Raw genomic sequence first — 17,621 nt, forward strand, 5'->3', positions numbered from 1 at the left:
GGCCTCTCTTTCATTCATCTTAATTGTGAAAGAGGTGGATAATGCAAGTCGATGGCGTTTTCTCATTGTCATAGACATAGTATAGTAGTTATAGACATGAAACCGAACGACCAGGGGTAAGAGAAAGACATATTCATTTATTGACAGGTTAATGTATGGCAGCATAATCCTTTTTCTCTTTCACTCTTATAAATTTCGGTAATTCGCCATCGCCTCCTACCTATGCTGCCATAACCCGACCATGAAAAAAAACCCGGTCGGTGATAAGGACAAAGCATGGCACTATTTTATCTTTCCTCTTATAGGAATCGCAATAAAAGAATCGCAATTCTCTTAAAAGTTTTAAAACACAGCTTAAGCGACACCTTCTTCAGATTCAAAATGAACTACCTCTTGGCGGTAGAGCAATACCCTCTTATCTTTGATTATAGCCCAGCCATATATAGACCTGTACCAATAACTTCTGAGGTTATAAGAATATTAATGTTGCTTATTTTTTATATATAGTTTCCAGACCATATACTAAACCTAAAAATAATATTTTGTGTCATCCTAGGTATTTGCTTAGGTAGAAATTTAGGTATTTCTTTTTTCAATCAGCATTCTGTAAAAAAAATATTCGAGACGAAATTCTTTGTTTCCCTGTAAAGGCAAAGTGGCTTCCGACGTACACACGCATTTTGTGTCATTTTCATCCACGGGTATAATGGCATTTAATAAATACCTAATATTGATCCTAAAACGCCTAAAAAAATATTAGAGTCGGTAAGTGAAGTGTTGTACTTTACAGAACATTGTTATATGTTATTCAAACAAATCTGTGTCAAATTCATCCACCGCTTTTATTTAAAAAAAATTTTTTTCTAATTAACACCCTGTATCTGCCACAAAAAAAAATTCATATTATTAAGTTTACGTCTACAATATTATAATACCACATTGAGACATCATTCATAATTTGGGTCATTTTGATCCACGGTTTTTTTACTATCTGGCAAAATAAAACTCAATTGAGCAAGAAGGGCGTGCGCGGGGAAGGGTACCTACGCGGGTGGGGTGCTTATTATACTTGCCGCAATATCAGCTGGCGACTGAGATCTTAATACTATCTCTTTTACCCTTGTTAAGACCAACCAAGAGATGGCATTATGAGCTGTCTCGCCACTTAGTTTTGCGATACAGTGGATTTATTTCATTCGGAGGCATAATTACATTGTCTTATCAATCTTACCGTAGTAGGTATATAAATATAATTAAAAATAAACTGTAGGCTGCACTCCTCATACTGACCAACATTTGTGACGTTCCTAATCAAAAGGTACCACTTTCTCTGACAGGTTATTTGTATAAAGATATAATCAAATTTCGTCTTTATGGTAAACGACAAAGTGGTACCTACCTTTTGATTGAGAATGTCACATCAGCGACTTAAAAATTACTTTTGTTTCGATTTTTAGTAGACTTTTTAAGTTTATTTTAAGACGCAATTTATTGTGATTTTTGTTATGTTTAAGCGTGGCAAGCAACATTAATTACATTGATGATGATGTTCATTAAATACAATATTTTTTCATACTATACTGAACTGTCACCCTATACATGAGAATGAACAGCGCCCTCTTGACAATGATCATATATTACTGGTCAGGCTTTAATATGTGTCATAATTTAGTAAAGTCCCCTTTGTGGATTCTAAGTTTCCGAGTTACAGCAGTTTAGTGAAAGCGTTTTTTTTTTAAATATAAATTAAGGGTTGAATAAAGAGGAAAGAAAATTTGATTATTTTTGCGCTACGACGCACGGTTTAGGAGATACAGCCCTATAAAGTTTTTTTTATTGTTTTTTTCTTTTTTTACATTGTGTTTTTTGTATATTACTTTGGGGTTTCATAAAGGGGAACGAAAATTTAATTATTTTTGCGCTACGACGCATGGTTTTTAGGAGATCAAGCCCTATAAAAAAAACTCTTTTTTTTTTTGCGTTTTTTTTTGTATAAATTAATGGTTACATAAAGGGGAGCGAAAAGTTGATTATTTTTGCGCTACGACGCACGGTTTAGGAGATACAGCCCTATATAGATTTTTTTCTTTTTCTTTTTTACGTTTTTAAATCTTAATTAAGGGCTTCTTAAGGGGAACGAAAATTTGATTATTTTTCGCTACCATGCACGGTTTAGGAGATACATCCCTAAAGTTTTTTTTGTTGTTTTTTTTTTTCTTTTTTTTGTCATTGCGTTTTTTGTTATTACTTTGGGGTTTCATAAAAGGGAACGAAAATTTTATTATTTTTGCGCTACGACGCACGGTTTAGGAGATACAGCCCTAAAATGATTTTTTTCTCTTTTTCTTTTTTGCGTTTTTAAATCTTAATTAGGGGCTTCTTAAAGGGGAACGGATATTGATTATTTTTGCGCTACGATGCACGGTTTAGGAGATACAGCCCTATAAAGTTTTTTTGTTATTATTTTTTTCTTTCTTTTTCTTGTGTTTTTGTATATTATTTTGGGGCTTCATAAAGGGGAACGAAAATTTTATTATTTTTGCGCTACGACGCATGGTTTAGGAGATACAGCCCTATAAACATTTTTTTTTTAAATTTTGCGTTTTTTTAAATATAAATTATGGGTTGCATAAAGGGGAACGAAAATTTTATTGTTTTTGCGGTACCACGCACGGTTTAGGAGATACAGCTCTATAAAGTTTTTTTTCCTGGTTTTTTTTAGTTTTTTTTTTAAGTATTAATTACGGGTTTCTTAAAGGGGTTTTTTAAATTATTTTTGCGCTACGACGCATGGTTTAAGAGATACAGCCCTATAATGTTTTTTTTTTTAATTTTGCGTTTTTTTTTAAATATAAATTATGGGTTGCATAAAGGGGAACGAAAATTTTATTATTTTTGCGCTACGACGCATGGTTTAGGAGATACAGCCCTATAACGTTTTTTTTTTTTTTTTCTTTTTTACATTGTGTTTTTTGTATATTACTTTGGGGTTTCATAAAGGGGAACGAAAATTTTATTATTTTTGCGCTACGACACATGGTTTAGGAGATACAGCCCTATAAAGATTTTTTTTTTAAATTTTGCGTTTTTTTAAATATAAATTATGGGTTGCATAAAGGGGAACGAAAATTTTATTGTTTTTGCGGTACCACGCACGGTTTAGGAGATACAGCTCTATAAAGTTTTTTTCCTGGTTTTTTTGTTTTTTTTTTTAAGTATTAATTACGGGTTTCTTAAAGGGGTTTTTTAAATTATTTTTGCGCTACGACGCATGGTTTAAGAGATACAGCCCTATAATGTTTTTTTTTTAAATTTTGCGTTTTTTTTTTTAAATATAAATTATGGGTTGCATAAAGGGGAACGAAAATTTTATTATTTTTGCGCTACGACGCATGGTTTAGGAGATACAGCCCTATAAAGATTTTTTTTTTAATTTTGCGTTTTTTTTTTTAATATAAATTATGGGTTGCATACAGGGGAACGAAAATTTTATTGTTTTTGCGGTACCACGCACGGTTTAGGAGATACAGCTCTATAAAGTTTTTTTTCCTGTTTTTTTTTGTTTTTTTTTTAAGTATTAATTACGGGTTTCTTAAAGGGTTTTCTTTTAATTATTTTTGCGCTACGACGCATGGTTTAGGAGATACAGCCCTATAATGTTTTTTTTAAATTTTGCGTTTTTTTTTTAAATATAAATTATGGGTTGCATAAAGGGGAACGAAAATTTTATTATTTTTGCGCCACCACGCGCGGTTTAGGAGATATTATATCTATATATATATATATATATATATATAGCTATAATAGCTCTATAAAGTTTTTTTTCCTGTTTTTTTTTTTTAATTTTAATTAAGGGTTTCTTAAAGGGGAACGAAAATTAGATTATTTTTATGCTACGATGCACGGTTTAGGAGATGCAGCCCTATAAAGATTTTTTTTGTTGTTTTTTTTTTCATTGTGTTTTTTGTATATTATTTTGGGGTTCCGTAAAGGGGAACGAAAATTTTGTTCTTTTTGCGCTACCACGCACGGTTTAGGAGATATAGCTCTATAAAGATTTTTTCCTGTTTTTTTTTTGTTTTTTTTTTAAGTATTAATTAAGGGATCCTTAAAGGGGAACTAAAAATTGATTATTTTTGCGCTACGATGCACGATTTAGGAGATGCAGCCCTATAAAGATTTTTTTTTGTTTTTTTTTTCATTGTGTTTTTTGTATATTAGTTTGGGGTTCCACAAAGGGGAACGAAAATTTGATTATTTAAGCGCTACGACGGTTTAGGAGATACAGCCCTATAAAGTTTTTTTTGTTTTTTTTTCATTGTGTTTTTTGTATATTACTTTGCGGTTCCGTAAGGGGGAACGAAAATTTTAATATTTTTGCGCTACGACGCACAGTTTAGGAGATACAGCCCTAAAATGATTTTTTTTCCTCTTTTTCTTTTTTGCGTTTTTCAATCTTAATTAGGGGTTTCTTAAAGGGATTTTTTTAATTATTTTTGCGCTACGATGCACGATGTAGGAGATACAGCCCTATAAAGTTTTTTTGTTATTTTTTTTCTTTTTTTTTCATTGTGTTTTTAGTATATTACTTTGGGGCTTCATAAAGGGGAACGAATTTTTTATTATTTTTGCGCCACCACACACGGTTTAGGAGATATTATATCTATATATATAGCTATAATAGCTCTATAAAGTTTTTTTCTTGGTTTTTTTTAAAGTTTTAATTAAGGGTTTCTTAAGGGGAACGAAAATTTGATTATTTTTGTGCTACGATGCACGGTTTAGGAGATGCAGCCCTATAAAGATTTTTTCCTCTTTTTTCCTTTTTTGCGTTTTAAATCTTAATTAGGGGCTTCTTAAAGGGGAGCGAAAATTAGATTATTTTTGCGCTACGATGCACGATATAGGAGATACAGCTAATACAGCCCTATAAAGATTTTGGTTTTTTTTTTTTCATTGTATTTTTCATGTATTACTTTTGGGTTACATAAAGGGGAACGAAAATTTTATTATTTTTGCGCTACGACGCATGGTTTAGGAGATACAGTCCTATATATTTTTTTACAATGCATGTGCTCGAAAAGTGCGTTTCATACGGAGCCATATCGTGCGGAAAGTACTGCTTTTCCGCACTAGTGCTTTTTGTTTTCAATTTTTTTTTACAGTTCATATGGTGCTACTTTCTCGCACTAGTGCGGAAAAGAGCACTTACCGTGCATATGTCGAAAGTTTAAAGGGCCATATGTACTGTAAAACGTACGATACACGTGCGAATAGGTAATTCGCAACTCGTGTCGATTTAAAACACTCCTTTTAATAATTAAACTTATTTGCCATGACATGTTTTTTTATTTACTCGCACAATGCATAGTAAAACATTGTATGATACACGTGCGTAAAGATGATTTCCGCACTTGTTGCATAAATAGCAATTTTTTTAATCAAAGAATGAAAGAAAGTCACGGTATTAATAACCAAATTTTACTTTAGTGGTACCTTTTCCCTATCACTGTCACAAATGTATGTGGCGTTCACGTAAACGCGATATTTTTAAGATTTCCCTGCGCAATGTTGCCAGCTCGCTCGCAAATCAAACATGTACTTACAGTTCTTTTGCATAATGGTGACATTGTACAATATCTATGAGATTTAAATAGGTAAAAGATAATTCGACGCATTCTTTGCTTGCTTGTTGCTTGTTGTTGTGTTGTTTGCGTAACTTCTTTGAATAAGTTGCGTTAATTTGGCGCACAGGCGAAGTAAACATGCGTTGCGTACGGCAAGGTCACGCCGCGGCCCCACCCTGCACGGCCTCCGTTGCCCATTCAGACCGCCCGCTAGCTTCGTTTGAACGCAAATAATATTTTTGTAATATTTGTTTATGCAGTGGATGCAAGTGACACAAATTCATACATCTTATTTATCCCGCATTTCAAATTAATAAGATGTAAACTCTAATATCTTTAATATTCTTTTGTAACGGTGACAGCCTGTTACAACAAAATCATCAAATATCTTATGAAGCTATGCCTTAATAAGACACAAAATCATTTAATGGACCTATTTAAACGATTAAATTCGACCTAAGTAATTTTTTTTAACTCTAATTTTTTTTTGTGTCATTTAGAATATTATGACATAGTATCAGATTGCAGTGGACGTAATTGACACAAACTATGTTTTCACACTAAAAACACTATCCTAAATGCAACACAGTTACATGTTTTCTCTCGAATATTTTTTTCTCCAAGATAATTCAAAATAAAAAATAATTACCACAAAATAACAAATTACTAGAAAAGCAAATTATATATATGACACAAAACAAAATGTTAGATTTACATCTTAACAAAGTATTCATAAGCGAAAACAGAATTGACTTTAATATTTTTATAACCTAGGGGTCAAAATATAGCCAGCGGTACAGGTCTAATATAATACATACAATAATGACATTAAATATAATATTATTTACAAATACGCACATTCACACTTTACACTTCAGTATCAGTCTTACCTACGTATAAATATATATCTTAACCAACAAAAACACAAAAAATCCTTTATAATTTTATAAGTACTTATAATAATACTACACACTCAACAACACAATGCACACTTTCATTTCATACACCTTCCATATACCTATTCTTTATCTTTCTTTTTCTCATTTAATGTTCTTAATACTTAAGGTTTCTTTTTTTTTCTTTTATCACTTAAAACTTTTTTTGTCTTTATTCCTTTTATTATGTAATAGGTACTTAGTGTTTCTTTTTGTTTATAGGATCCGACTGAAAACCAGCGTTGCAGTAAATTTACTGCAACATTATGCTGAGTCGAGACTCCTTTTTAACATCACGCTGTCTTGCCTGTCTTTAATGCCAATGTCAATTAATTTAGTTAAGAAGTAATGTATCTAGTTAGGTACATTAGTAAACTATTAACCTACATATTTTATGTTTCATGTTTTGTGATGTTAAATAATTTTTCTCTCTCTCTCTCTCTCTCTCAATAAGACTATCTTTCTCTATCAAAGAGTGTCAGGCCCTTGCTCATTGTAGTTCATGTTTTTTTTGGAGGGACGTTAAGGTGCTTCTAGCAGACCCACAAGTTTCAAATTTTAACTCTATAAAAAACCTAAAAATATTGCAATATCAGTGAATGCCATACAAAGAGTAGTATAATATGCCATATATGTATGATATATGTCCCGATAGCGAAAAATGTTGAAATTGGCCCCCTGCACCTTAATGTTTTTGATGGGATTTGATCATCCCGTCTGGACTGGCCTGTATGCGAATGACTTGGCGCGCTGCGCTACTTCCACAGACGATTCATGGCTACATGTTGGCTAGAAGATGGCTACTTCCGATGCAAATTGACATTATCTTGACAGTTGTTTGACACTTTTGACACTAACTCAGACAGTGTCAGTGTTTCACTCGTTCATGCGGTTCCAATGCAGTAAAGAAAGTTTGTAGGAAAATCTGTAACCATAATTCAAAGTGTGACACAAATTTGCTGCCACTTGCTAGTTGTTCATGTAATATCCTGTAGCGTTGCGTGGTTAGTGATTAAGTCGTATTTAAGTTATCCATCACCATCAGGTATTTTGTACAGCGCGTTTATCTTAGTAGAAAGATGTCAGCAAAGCGTGCGGCCACCACAGAGCTAAATCATGATAATTGGGACCAAGATGATCCAGACGAACATGAAGAAATGGGCACGTTCAAACCTGCTGCTAAAGAAGCTATTGAGAAACGTGTGATCAGGACGGCTAAGAGACGTAATCAAAATCCTTCTGAAGGGGTAAGTACATGTACATTGAGTCAAATATTAACATTTTATTGTCATTTAACGGGCATTTCTCGGTAAATATGTTATCTTAGGAAATTTCTATTGGCTTTACAGGTTAATAAATAAAATAGTGTATCCTGCTCGTAACTGTGCATTCCAGTTTTAATTTCTTTGTTGCCAAACTTCCCTTTTGTGAATGATTACATGTCATTCACATCATAATTAGCCTACATTAAAAATTATATCATTCTAGTACAGCGTTACAGATTTGTTCCAACAGATAACTTACAAGATTAATATCCACCACTCAGGATCATTGTCCTAAAATGTTTACACAAATCATTCTGTAATTTTTCGGTACTGTTTGTCTTCTTTGTTGTATTAATACCATGTACCATTGATTGTATCTTCTGATGTAATTACTATTTATTGCCATAATAAAAAACATGTATATATTCAATTTCAATTTAATTGTTTCAGGTAAAACAAGGTGTTTTTAGTGGTTTTGGAGGCTTCAGCAAAGCACAACCATCATCATTTGACTTTTTGGCCAACTTGACCAACGGCAGCAAACCCGTGAATGGATCAGCTTCAAGTAAAACTGACACCGCTGTTTCATCCAGCGGCTCGAACAGCAGCCTAGCAACTAGCAGTCCTAGCGGGGGCCTGTTCACCCTACCAGTGTCATCATCTTCGAGTAAAAGTCTTTTCAATCCCACTTCACAGTCATCATCATTGTTCGGGGGCTCAGTGCCTACTTCATCATCCAGCTTATTTACTGCTTCAAAGGCAGATTCAACTGTAGGAAATTTCTCTTTCAAACCGCAATCCACCAAATTGAGTGACGCAACTAAAATTGAATCTACTCCAGTAGTATCATCCACCATGTTTGGCATCCCACCCAACAATACACAAGCTATAAAGTCTTTATTTTCAACAGCACCCATATCATCACCATTCAAGGCTCAGACAGTGTCTAGCCCAAATACAATTACGCCAAACTCCAGCATTACATCAAAAATGGAGAACAAAAGTACTGAAGATAAATCAGAAGAGAGTGACAAAAAAATGAGATACTACACAAAACTCAAAGGATTGAACGAATCTGTATCGGATTGGATTAAACAGCATGTAGAGAAAACACCTTTGTGTATATTGTCACCAATATTTAAAGATTATGAGAAGCATCTGAAAGAAATACAAGCAGAATATCAGGGTCCTGATTCTAATGATGCAACAAAGAAACATTCCGAGACCAACACACTTATCGTAGACTCTAAACCAGAACAGACTACTGTGAGATCTTCACCATTTACTGGTGCTAGTTCTGTATTCTCAAATTCAAATCTGAAGACTGTCTCAATATCCCCATTTTCAACACAAAGCAGTCCTAATTCATATGGTGAAAAGGGAATGAATAGTGTTAGGAGTCCTTCAAGCCCCCCAAAAACACAAGGATTTTCTTTTGGCATTAACAGCTCTCCTCAGAGCTCAACTTTGATGACAAACTCAACTGCCTCAACTCCGTTTTCATTTGGGGTTGGAAAGCCGTTTAGCATCAGTAACTTCAATGCACCTAAATCTACAGAACAAGAGAAAAATGAGGATGCCGATGATGAACCACCTAAAGTAGAATACACGCCTGTTGTAGAAAAAGACAGTGTCTATGAGAAGAAATGTAAAATATTTGTAAAAAAAGATGGCAACTTTGCTGACAGGGGTGTTGGTACACTTTATATTAAAAAGATTGAAGAAAGTGGAAAGTATCAGTTGCTGGTTCGTGCTAACACTAACTTGGGCAATGTGATGGTAAACCTAATCTTAGCTTCGGCTATACCTACTCAGAGGATGGGCAAGAATAATGTCATGATGGTATGCATACCGACACCTGATGCCAAACCACCTCCAATTTCAATACTTATAAGAGTCAAAACTTCCGAAGAAGCCAATGAACTGTTGGAAACTCTTAATAAATACAAGATGTAAACCATTGTGAATTGTGAACAGTTATAGTTTCAACACATAAACTCCCCACTCCTTTCTTTGCATACTAATTAAAAGTACTTCCTAATAGGTAGCTTTTGTAGAAGAATGAAGTCTAAATCATGTTAGTACCTTTTTCTCAACAACAATGCATCCAACATGTCGGCTGCGATACATTGTCTCATTCTAACTATCGCTCAATCTTACTCTGTTGGGCCGATATATTGCAAACATCTGTAAATTGCTGAGGAGCAACGAATTCAAATCGTTCGACCAAATGCTTGTGTTTTATATAATTTATTTATACTTTATTGCACAAAAGAAAAACTTAGCGTACAAAAGGCGAACTTAATGCCATGAGGCATTCTCTATCAGTCAACCTTAGGGCAAAGCAGAGAAGATACGATATGCCTACACGTGGCGCCCTCCCGCCCTGTACATTCCTGACAGTAATGTTTTCCCCTTTATTGGAAGTTGGAGTTTGTGAACTCATTGCAGGAATGCTGTTCTAAAAGTAATGAAGTTGTCAGCTGTGTCATCGAGTTAATTTTTATTTGCGGCCAACTCTGAATATCACGTGAAAAGGTGGTTTCTTGTATGTAATAAATTTATATAAAATGTATAAAAATACTCAGTCCTCATAGAGGTTCAACATTTCTTTTTTTAAGTGTGTATTATTAGACCGCCAGGAACAGATTTCCATGACCAATGGCCTCCCGGCCGAAAACTTGTATAGTGGTTAACGGCTATGTATGATGAACCCTCGTGAACGTCAGCTGCCGCTCCGTTGGTGGGTTGAGGAATGGCAGCAAATAGTCTATAAAAAAAATTTGTCATCGCCTCCCGCTTGATACTTTGTCAGATGATACTTTAGATGCTATTGTGAATAAACAAAATCGTCAGCCGATTGTATCGCTGTGGAAAGACCGTCGTCAGCTGGTCACATGAACAATGTAAAAAGGAAAATTCTTTTCAGTCATCGGCGTCCGGCGTCATCGCCTCCCGTTTGATACTTTGTCAGATGATAGTTTAGATGCTATTGTTAATAAAACAAATCGTCAGCCGGTTGTATCGCGGTGGAAATACCGTGTTACGCGTTTCGGTGGCTGCCATTGCTCAACCCACCAACGGAGCGGCAGCTGACGTTCACGAGGGTTACATACATAGCCGTTAACCGCTATACGAGTTTTCGCCCGAGAGGCGATGACTGACGAAATTTGCGCCTGGCTCGCGGTCCATATATCATAGTACCGTATAAAAACAGGAAGTATTGCTAATTAGTTTGGAGTGGGATGGGTTCTCGTGGGTTTTAACTATTTGGTATGATGAATATAATGTTATTATTGTACTAAGTATTCAAATGAGATTGAATGAAATCAACAAAAGTTTTTTTTTTCTATTTTACCTAACCGCTTTCTATCTCATTAATTTCCAGTTTGCCCTTCATTGCAAAAACTGCTAAAAGCAATGCCGTTATAGTAAATCCAAGGGACATATAATCCGTTCCACGTATCATATAATCCATCATCGTATCATCCACTGAGGGTCTACCGCGAAACACGAAAATCGAAATTTCGTTTATTTGCCTCTCCATCGCTCGAAAATGCAAGAGTGAAAGAGAGACAGACAACGAAATTTCGTGTTCCGAGGTACGGCGTGTTTTAAATGGCGGGGCCAGGTGGAATTTATTCCAACTACTCTTCCCCCCCCCCCCTAAAGGTAGGGATAGGTGGTAAGTGGTGGTGGACAAGGGTGTCCGTCTGTTTGTGTGTCTGTCACCAGGCTGTATCTCATGAAGCGTGATAGCTAGACAGTTGAAATTTTTACAGATGATGTATTTCTGTTGCCGCTATAACAACAAATACTAAAAACAGAATAATATAAATATTTAAATGGGGCTCCCATACAACAAAGGTGATTTTTTTGCTGTTTTTCCCTTCGTGCGCGAGTCCGACTCGCACTTGGCCGGTTTTTTTAAGGGTTTCGTACCCAAAGGGTAAAAACGGTTCCTTAGTACTAAGACTCCTCTGTCCGTCTGTCTGTCACCAGGCTGTATCTCCTGAACCGTGACTGCTCTAGACAGTTGAAATTTTCACAGATTATGTATTTCTCATAGACATATTATATTACTTCGTAAAGACCGGCCTTACGAACACTACGAATAGGGCCGATACATTGGTGTCAAAATCGCATTTAGTTACACCAGCAGTTGTGTGGCGAATTGCACAGTAACAACAAATACTAAAAAGTACGGAACCAATCGGTAGGCGAGTCCGACTCGCACTTGTCCGGTTTTTTTTTCACATCCCTACTAATTTGCTCCCCAGTAGGATAGATGGAAATAGGTGGTTTTTTTATTCCTTTAGTAATCTTACCCTATCGTCGGCACCCCAGCTACGGTGGGAACTTTCAACCTTATACCTAATTTAACCCTTTGGCCGCCCCGTTACAGTGTAATATCAACCTTCGCGCATTCCGAGTAGTACTATTAGTTATTTTGTGATTCCGATAAGGTTTACATTGGCGTGTTGTAAAGCCTGACCAGTAATATAGGTATATGATAATTGTCAAGAGGGCGCTGTTATTCTCATGTATAGGGTGACAGTTCAGTATGAAAAAAATAGTTCCAGTGAAATTCCGCAACAGGTACTTTTCAAGTTTTCTGATCCAATCACTATACCTTACAATACTTACGTGATGCTCCTACACTACACCATACATATGTATATCGTCAGTATAGGGAATGCTCCCGGTCACTCACTCAAGTCACTGGAACCCTGTCTGTAGGTCACCACTCCCATACAGGCTCAGCCTAGTTTGGGGCTTACCGGACACCCTTTTGTGCATGCCACTTTCTAATTATTCTCAATAAATTTATTCTTATTTACGATACAAGTGCGGAAAAGAGGAAATTCGAAACGAGTGGCGATAAATTAAAACACGACCGCAGGGAGTGTTTTAAATCGACACGAGTTGCGAATTACCTATTCGCACGTGTATCGTACAACGTTTTACAGTACATATGGGCCTTTAAACTTCCGACATATGCACGAAAAGTGCTATTTGACGCACTAGTGCGAGAAAGTAGCACCATATGTACTGTAAAATTTATTCTAAGACGCAACGCAATGTATTACAAAATTTGTTATGTTTAAAGGGTGACAAGCAACGTCACACACACAGGTGTCAGCGTACATTGAAAATAATATTTAATTAGTATGAAAAAGTTATAATCTAAAAATTTCATAATTTTAAAAAGTTGCTGAACAAATGTTGGTCAGTTTGAGGCGTACAGCCTCCAGTTTAATTTATTGCTCCTGTTACAGTAAAACACCGTGTATAACATAATGAGGTTGAGTAGAAGTATAAGTGTAATGAAATGTAGTCAATTGCTTTTTATTATATTTTATATACATTTTCTTTTATAAGAAATTTACAGCGCATAAACATGCAGAGATGTTAAAAATCAAGGTATAAATAAATACACATTGTAATAGGTATATGTCATTAAAAGAAATCACAAATTTAAAAATAGTTATCGGCAACGATCAACATTGGCATACAATATTTGTGACATTTTCAGGCAAAAGGTACCACATTGGCGCTTACCATAAGGACGAAAATTGTTTATATCTTTATACGAAAAACCTGTCAGAGCGTCCTTGTAGCAAGCGACAATGTGGTACCTTTTACTTGAAAATGACACATTTATTAATTTTACAGAGTACTCTTATTCAATAAAATATAAAATTTTGCACATTAATTAACTAGGTACCTATTGAAGTTCATTTCATAAATAGCATGTCAAAATCTTGAGTTTGTGGACATAAAAACTTATGGATGGTATAGAATGGATGCCAATCTCTTATGGCAGAATTGTTGCAAAAGTGACCGCTTTCAGCTTTAAATAATAGTTCCTAATCTCTCCGGTGGCGCTAGTTAGACTCTGGGACATGAGTATAACATGAACCATATAAGGCAACAAATAACCATGTCGGTGTATGGTGGCGCCGCCTAATTACTGTTTTTTGATGGACACTTTTCATACATAGAGATTTGGCTCCTTGATAAAAACTGTTTAAAATTATTGTTTTTTTTTGGATTATAAATGACAAGGTAAGGTAGCTTTCCATTCCATGTGCATTGCGTCTCACTCTCATTATTAAGCAAGATGTGAGACGCAAATACACATTGGACCAAGAAATACACCCTAAGCTAACTGCAACAATTGGAATAGAACAAAGTGAAAAGGTGTCATTAATCATTATTATAAACATAATATTTTCATAGAAATTTGACAAATAAATGGCTTGACATAACTTCCAAGACAGTTCCCCCCCGGTGGAGTCCCCGGCAAGCTCATACAAACGGTTTTGTTCTCATTTTAAAACTATGTGTTGGATTATAATGAAACTTTGCACTTACAATGACATGAGGTATATCTAGGTATGTAATTAGTTTATATAGCGCCAATATATATAACAATCGAAATATAGCTAAAACAAGTGTTGTATGAAAAACTTAAATTCGCTGTATTTTTTTTTACTATGGTATCTGAAGCTACATAAACTAATTACAGACATAGATATACCTTATCCTATTGTAAGTACTAAGTTTCAGAGCAAAAGAGCTGCTTGTTTTAAAATGAGAGCGTAACTACGTTTGTATGAAGAACCGAGCTTGCCGGCGACCCTTAAATTTTTTGAATGAATATGAGCAGAACAAACTATAGAAATACTTTGTTCAGTTTTCAGTTACCATTTTTTACATACATAGTAGGTATTTGAAATTGCTGATGACTATATGTTTCTTCTTCTTCTTTTAAAATTATGGCTTCAGCCCAGTGGGACTATTTCGCCATTATCAAGGTATTAAGAGGTTTAAAAACGACGAAAATTGTACGGTTGTACAAGACAGTGTACGGTGATTTGTTAGCTCTTATAAATCGATAGCTAGACTTTACAAGAAGCACATGGACTACCGGCCGTTGACTCCAAGATGGTGGTTAAACGCGCTTCAAAATTAATTCTCCATTCACTGCACACTACCACATTAGTTTACTGTATAATAAGCTATCGATATTACACTTTAAACAATATTAAATTGCAAAAAACAAAGTAATTAATCACAATGCTAACTATCAAGATGGCGCTCGAACCGGAAGTCGATGACTATATGTATTTTAAGCAAATGGTGGGATGTAATTACCCAATAACATAACTGTTAGATGTCATTTGCCCTAACCCCATCTGAATCCTTTGCATGTGTATTGCTACATTGTTTTGGAATTGCCTTTGATGTTTTGGTTCCAGTTTCATTTTTATCTGGTCCATGGTTCCCTGCAGCACGCACAATTCATAAGCATTTTGATCGGAATCAGATAAACTTTTGACTTGCAACATCAACGCAGTGAGGTCAGTTACAAGGTCAATCAATGTGGCGTCCTTGACTGATCCATTATGGTTTTTCTCTACTAATATTGTGGCCTCCTCCCTGCATTTCTCCCGCAAATGTGAGGGCGCCAACATTGCGGCTAGGCTCGGCCCTGGAGCAATCTGGTGGCAATATGTTTGCACTTCATTTATGTATTCTTGCAAATCCATGTTCATTCTTTCCAAATCAATAACAACCGCAGCATATTTCCTTTCAAAATCTTCAGGCATTTTTTGCCCAAATGATTTTCTCTTCTCTGCTTCACAGTTATATTCCTTTAGTCTGTTAATTTTTCCCTTTTTGGCCTGTAAAACTTTAGTCAGTTTGACAATGAGTTCCAGGAGTGGGAATGGATAGCTCCCAATAGTGTCCAATTGCTTTGTTATATCTGAGCATCCAATCATAGGATCTCCTTGCGTGTTGTTATTTTGTACTGAAGGATTGTACAAATTGATTATTTCTTGCATGACATATCTTGGTCTAAACTTCTGTGTTATACTTGACAGACATATTGTGTCGGGTGGGTCATTGGACAAAACTTCATAGTCGGGAACAGAATGAGTGCCCAACTTTGGTCTCTCAAACGTTATTCTATATGTGTTATTAGAGGTGTCAACGGCATCTATGCATCCAGTAAAAAGTCCATCCTGAGGTTTGCGCAGCCGTGCTGTTACTTTAGTTCCCACCACTAACTGCATAGGAATTTCATTTGGCAAATCTTTGATACATATGTCAGCACTTTTCCTCTGTTGAATATATCTTATTAATTTCCTCTTCCTTTCTAATTCCTTACGTTCTTCAGCAAAAAATGCCTGGGAACATCTGCGAGGCTTGCCCATCATTCTCCTGATTTTAGCCCACTGAACCTGAGTGAGCTTATGATTGGCCAACTGGGGAAATGATTCTTTGAGACAGATCATGAAATCATTCTCACCATCAAACAAAGCTTTGTCAATGTTGCTGTAAAAGTATTCAAAACATACCCACTTGTGGGCTTTAGGGAGTTTAAGGAGGTTTCTCAGCCTCATGCCGATCCGTTGCCCCGATTTGCGGTCTGGTGACTGACTGTTCACAGTCTCTATTTTATCATCATATTTGTCATGGTTTCTTTGCACTTTTGATGGGGATTTCTGTTTCTTAGCACTTGATTGTTTGATAGGTGTTTTAGACAATATCTTTGGAACTCGCTTTGGTGACTGCCTGGGAGGAGAGGTATTCACAAAATCGTCAACAAAGATAAATCTATTTTTCTTTCTGATGCGCGCGGGCATTCCTCTTGCATTGAGTTTCTGCACTGGTTCGCTGGGCGCTGGTTTTGGCGGTAACTTTGTGCCCACTCTGTGAAGGCCGAGTGCTGCAGGCCCAAACGCTGGCGGCAAGTCCTCCTCATCCGGCAAATCCAAATCCATCGGCTCATCCTTGACTTTGACTTGCGACCTCGACAGATTATTAGCATCTTGCGACCCTAAACGAAACCAACACAACAAATTAGTAAAACGATAACGACACTTAAAAGTAGCCGCCGTAAAGCCAGGGTTTTGACGTAATTATGCTCGCGAGGCAAGTGTCTGAAGTAATTTCCGTCATATAATTCCAAATTTCAACAATTAAAAATTGACAATTCGCCAACAAAATTTGAATTTTTTCAAATTTTGAACAGCTTAGGACGCAGTATTCGAAAATATAAGGCACAACCACAAAGACTTCGCTAGTGCAGTATCGTATAAGAGTAATCGAATATTGAATTATTTTTAATATACATTAGGCGTTTAAATAGAAAGGTAAAATCACCAAAAATACAAATAAAACTTACTTTCCGATTTATCCGCCATATTGATATAAAGTAATTTTGATTTGAAGATGAATGAAAGCGCCAAGTGTTGATTATGGTATTACTGTTCGAGCTCTTCAATGTTGACACATTTTGAGCGTATTTTACTTGAAATATATTGCATTGTTGTTGATAATTTTATTAATTTATCCTTAGTGAATTAAATATTTTTTCAGTGAAACCTTTTCTAACAATTTGTCAAAAAAGAGATTATATTATTACGATTCTACAAATCTACATTTTCTGAAATGTGTTACTTTTGTAGTGCTTTTGTAATGAATCAGCAGTTTACCAACATGGTACCCACCAAATACTAACAGTACCATTACCAACATTGTGATATTAATTGACGCGTAGGAAACAGACTAAAGCCTATTATATTACAAGGTAGGCAACGAGGCATCCAACGGTCCTAATAGTCATGTCATAACACATCATCGCACCGCACCAAGGTCATTATGCGACGCACCCATAAGTAAGAGCGAGAAAGAGATATCGCTTTCGTGCTCTTACTCATGGATGCGTCGCACAATGACCTTGGTGCGGTGCGACGGTGTGTTACCACTTTAAAGTCCGT

The 17,621-nt window shown here is 35.6% G+C and overlaps 3 protein-coding genes across 4 annotated transcripts in view; 2 read left to right on the top strand and 1 right to left on the bottom strand.

Moving 5' to 3' along the window:
- The window catches only part of LOC134741613 (eye-specific diacylglycerol kinase), a 329,906-nt gene that overhangs the window by 161,786 nt on the left and 150,499 nt on the right, over positions 1 to 17,621 (top strand). The window lies entirely within an intron of this gene.
- LOC134741609 (nuclear pore complex protein Nup50) lies at positions 7,442 to 9,794 on the top strand. Of its 2 annotated transcripts, XM_063674453.1 has the most exons (3): positions 7,442 to 7,809; positions 8,278 to 8,494; positions 8,738 to 9,794. In XM_063674453.1, exons 1-3 carry the CDS (start codon positions 7,642 to 7,644, stop codon positions 9,781 to 9,783), a joined length of 1,431 nt encoding a protein of 476 aa, XP_063530523.1. In that variant the 5' UTR covers positions 7,442 to 7,641; the 3' UTR covers positions 9,784 to 9,794. The 2 variants fall into 2 exon arrangements, with proteins under 2 accessions (XP_063530523.1, XP_063530522.1); XM_063674452.1 differs by having other exon boundaries at positions 7,446 to 7,809; positions 8,278 to 9,794.
- Positions 13,320 to 17,175, bottom strand: LOC134741616 (protein lin-9 homolog). Its single transcript, XM_063674468.1, has 2 exons — positions 17,027 to 17,175; positions 13,320 to 16,678 (listed from the first exon to the last, which is right to left on the bottom strand). Exons 1-2 carry the CDS (start codon positions 17,043 to 17,045, stop codon positions 14,985 to 14,987), a joined length of 1,713 nt encoding a protein of 570 aa, XP_063530538.1. The 5' UTR covers positions 17,046 to 17,175; the 3' UTR covers positions 13,320 to 14,984.

Source organism: Cydia strobilella, chromosome 5 (genome assembly GCF_947568885.1).
Source record: "Cydia strobilella chromosome 5, ilCydStro3.1, whole genome shotgun sequence".
Lineage (NCBI taxonomy): Eukaryota > Metazoa > Arthropoda > Insecta > Lepidoptera > Tortricidae > Cydia > Cydia strobilella.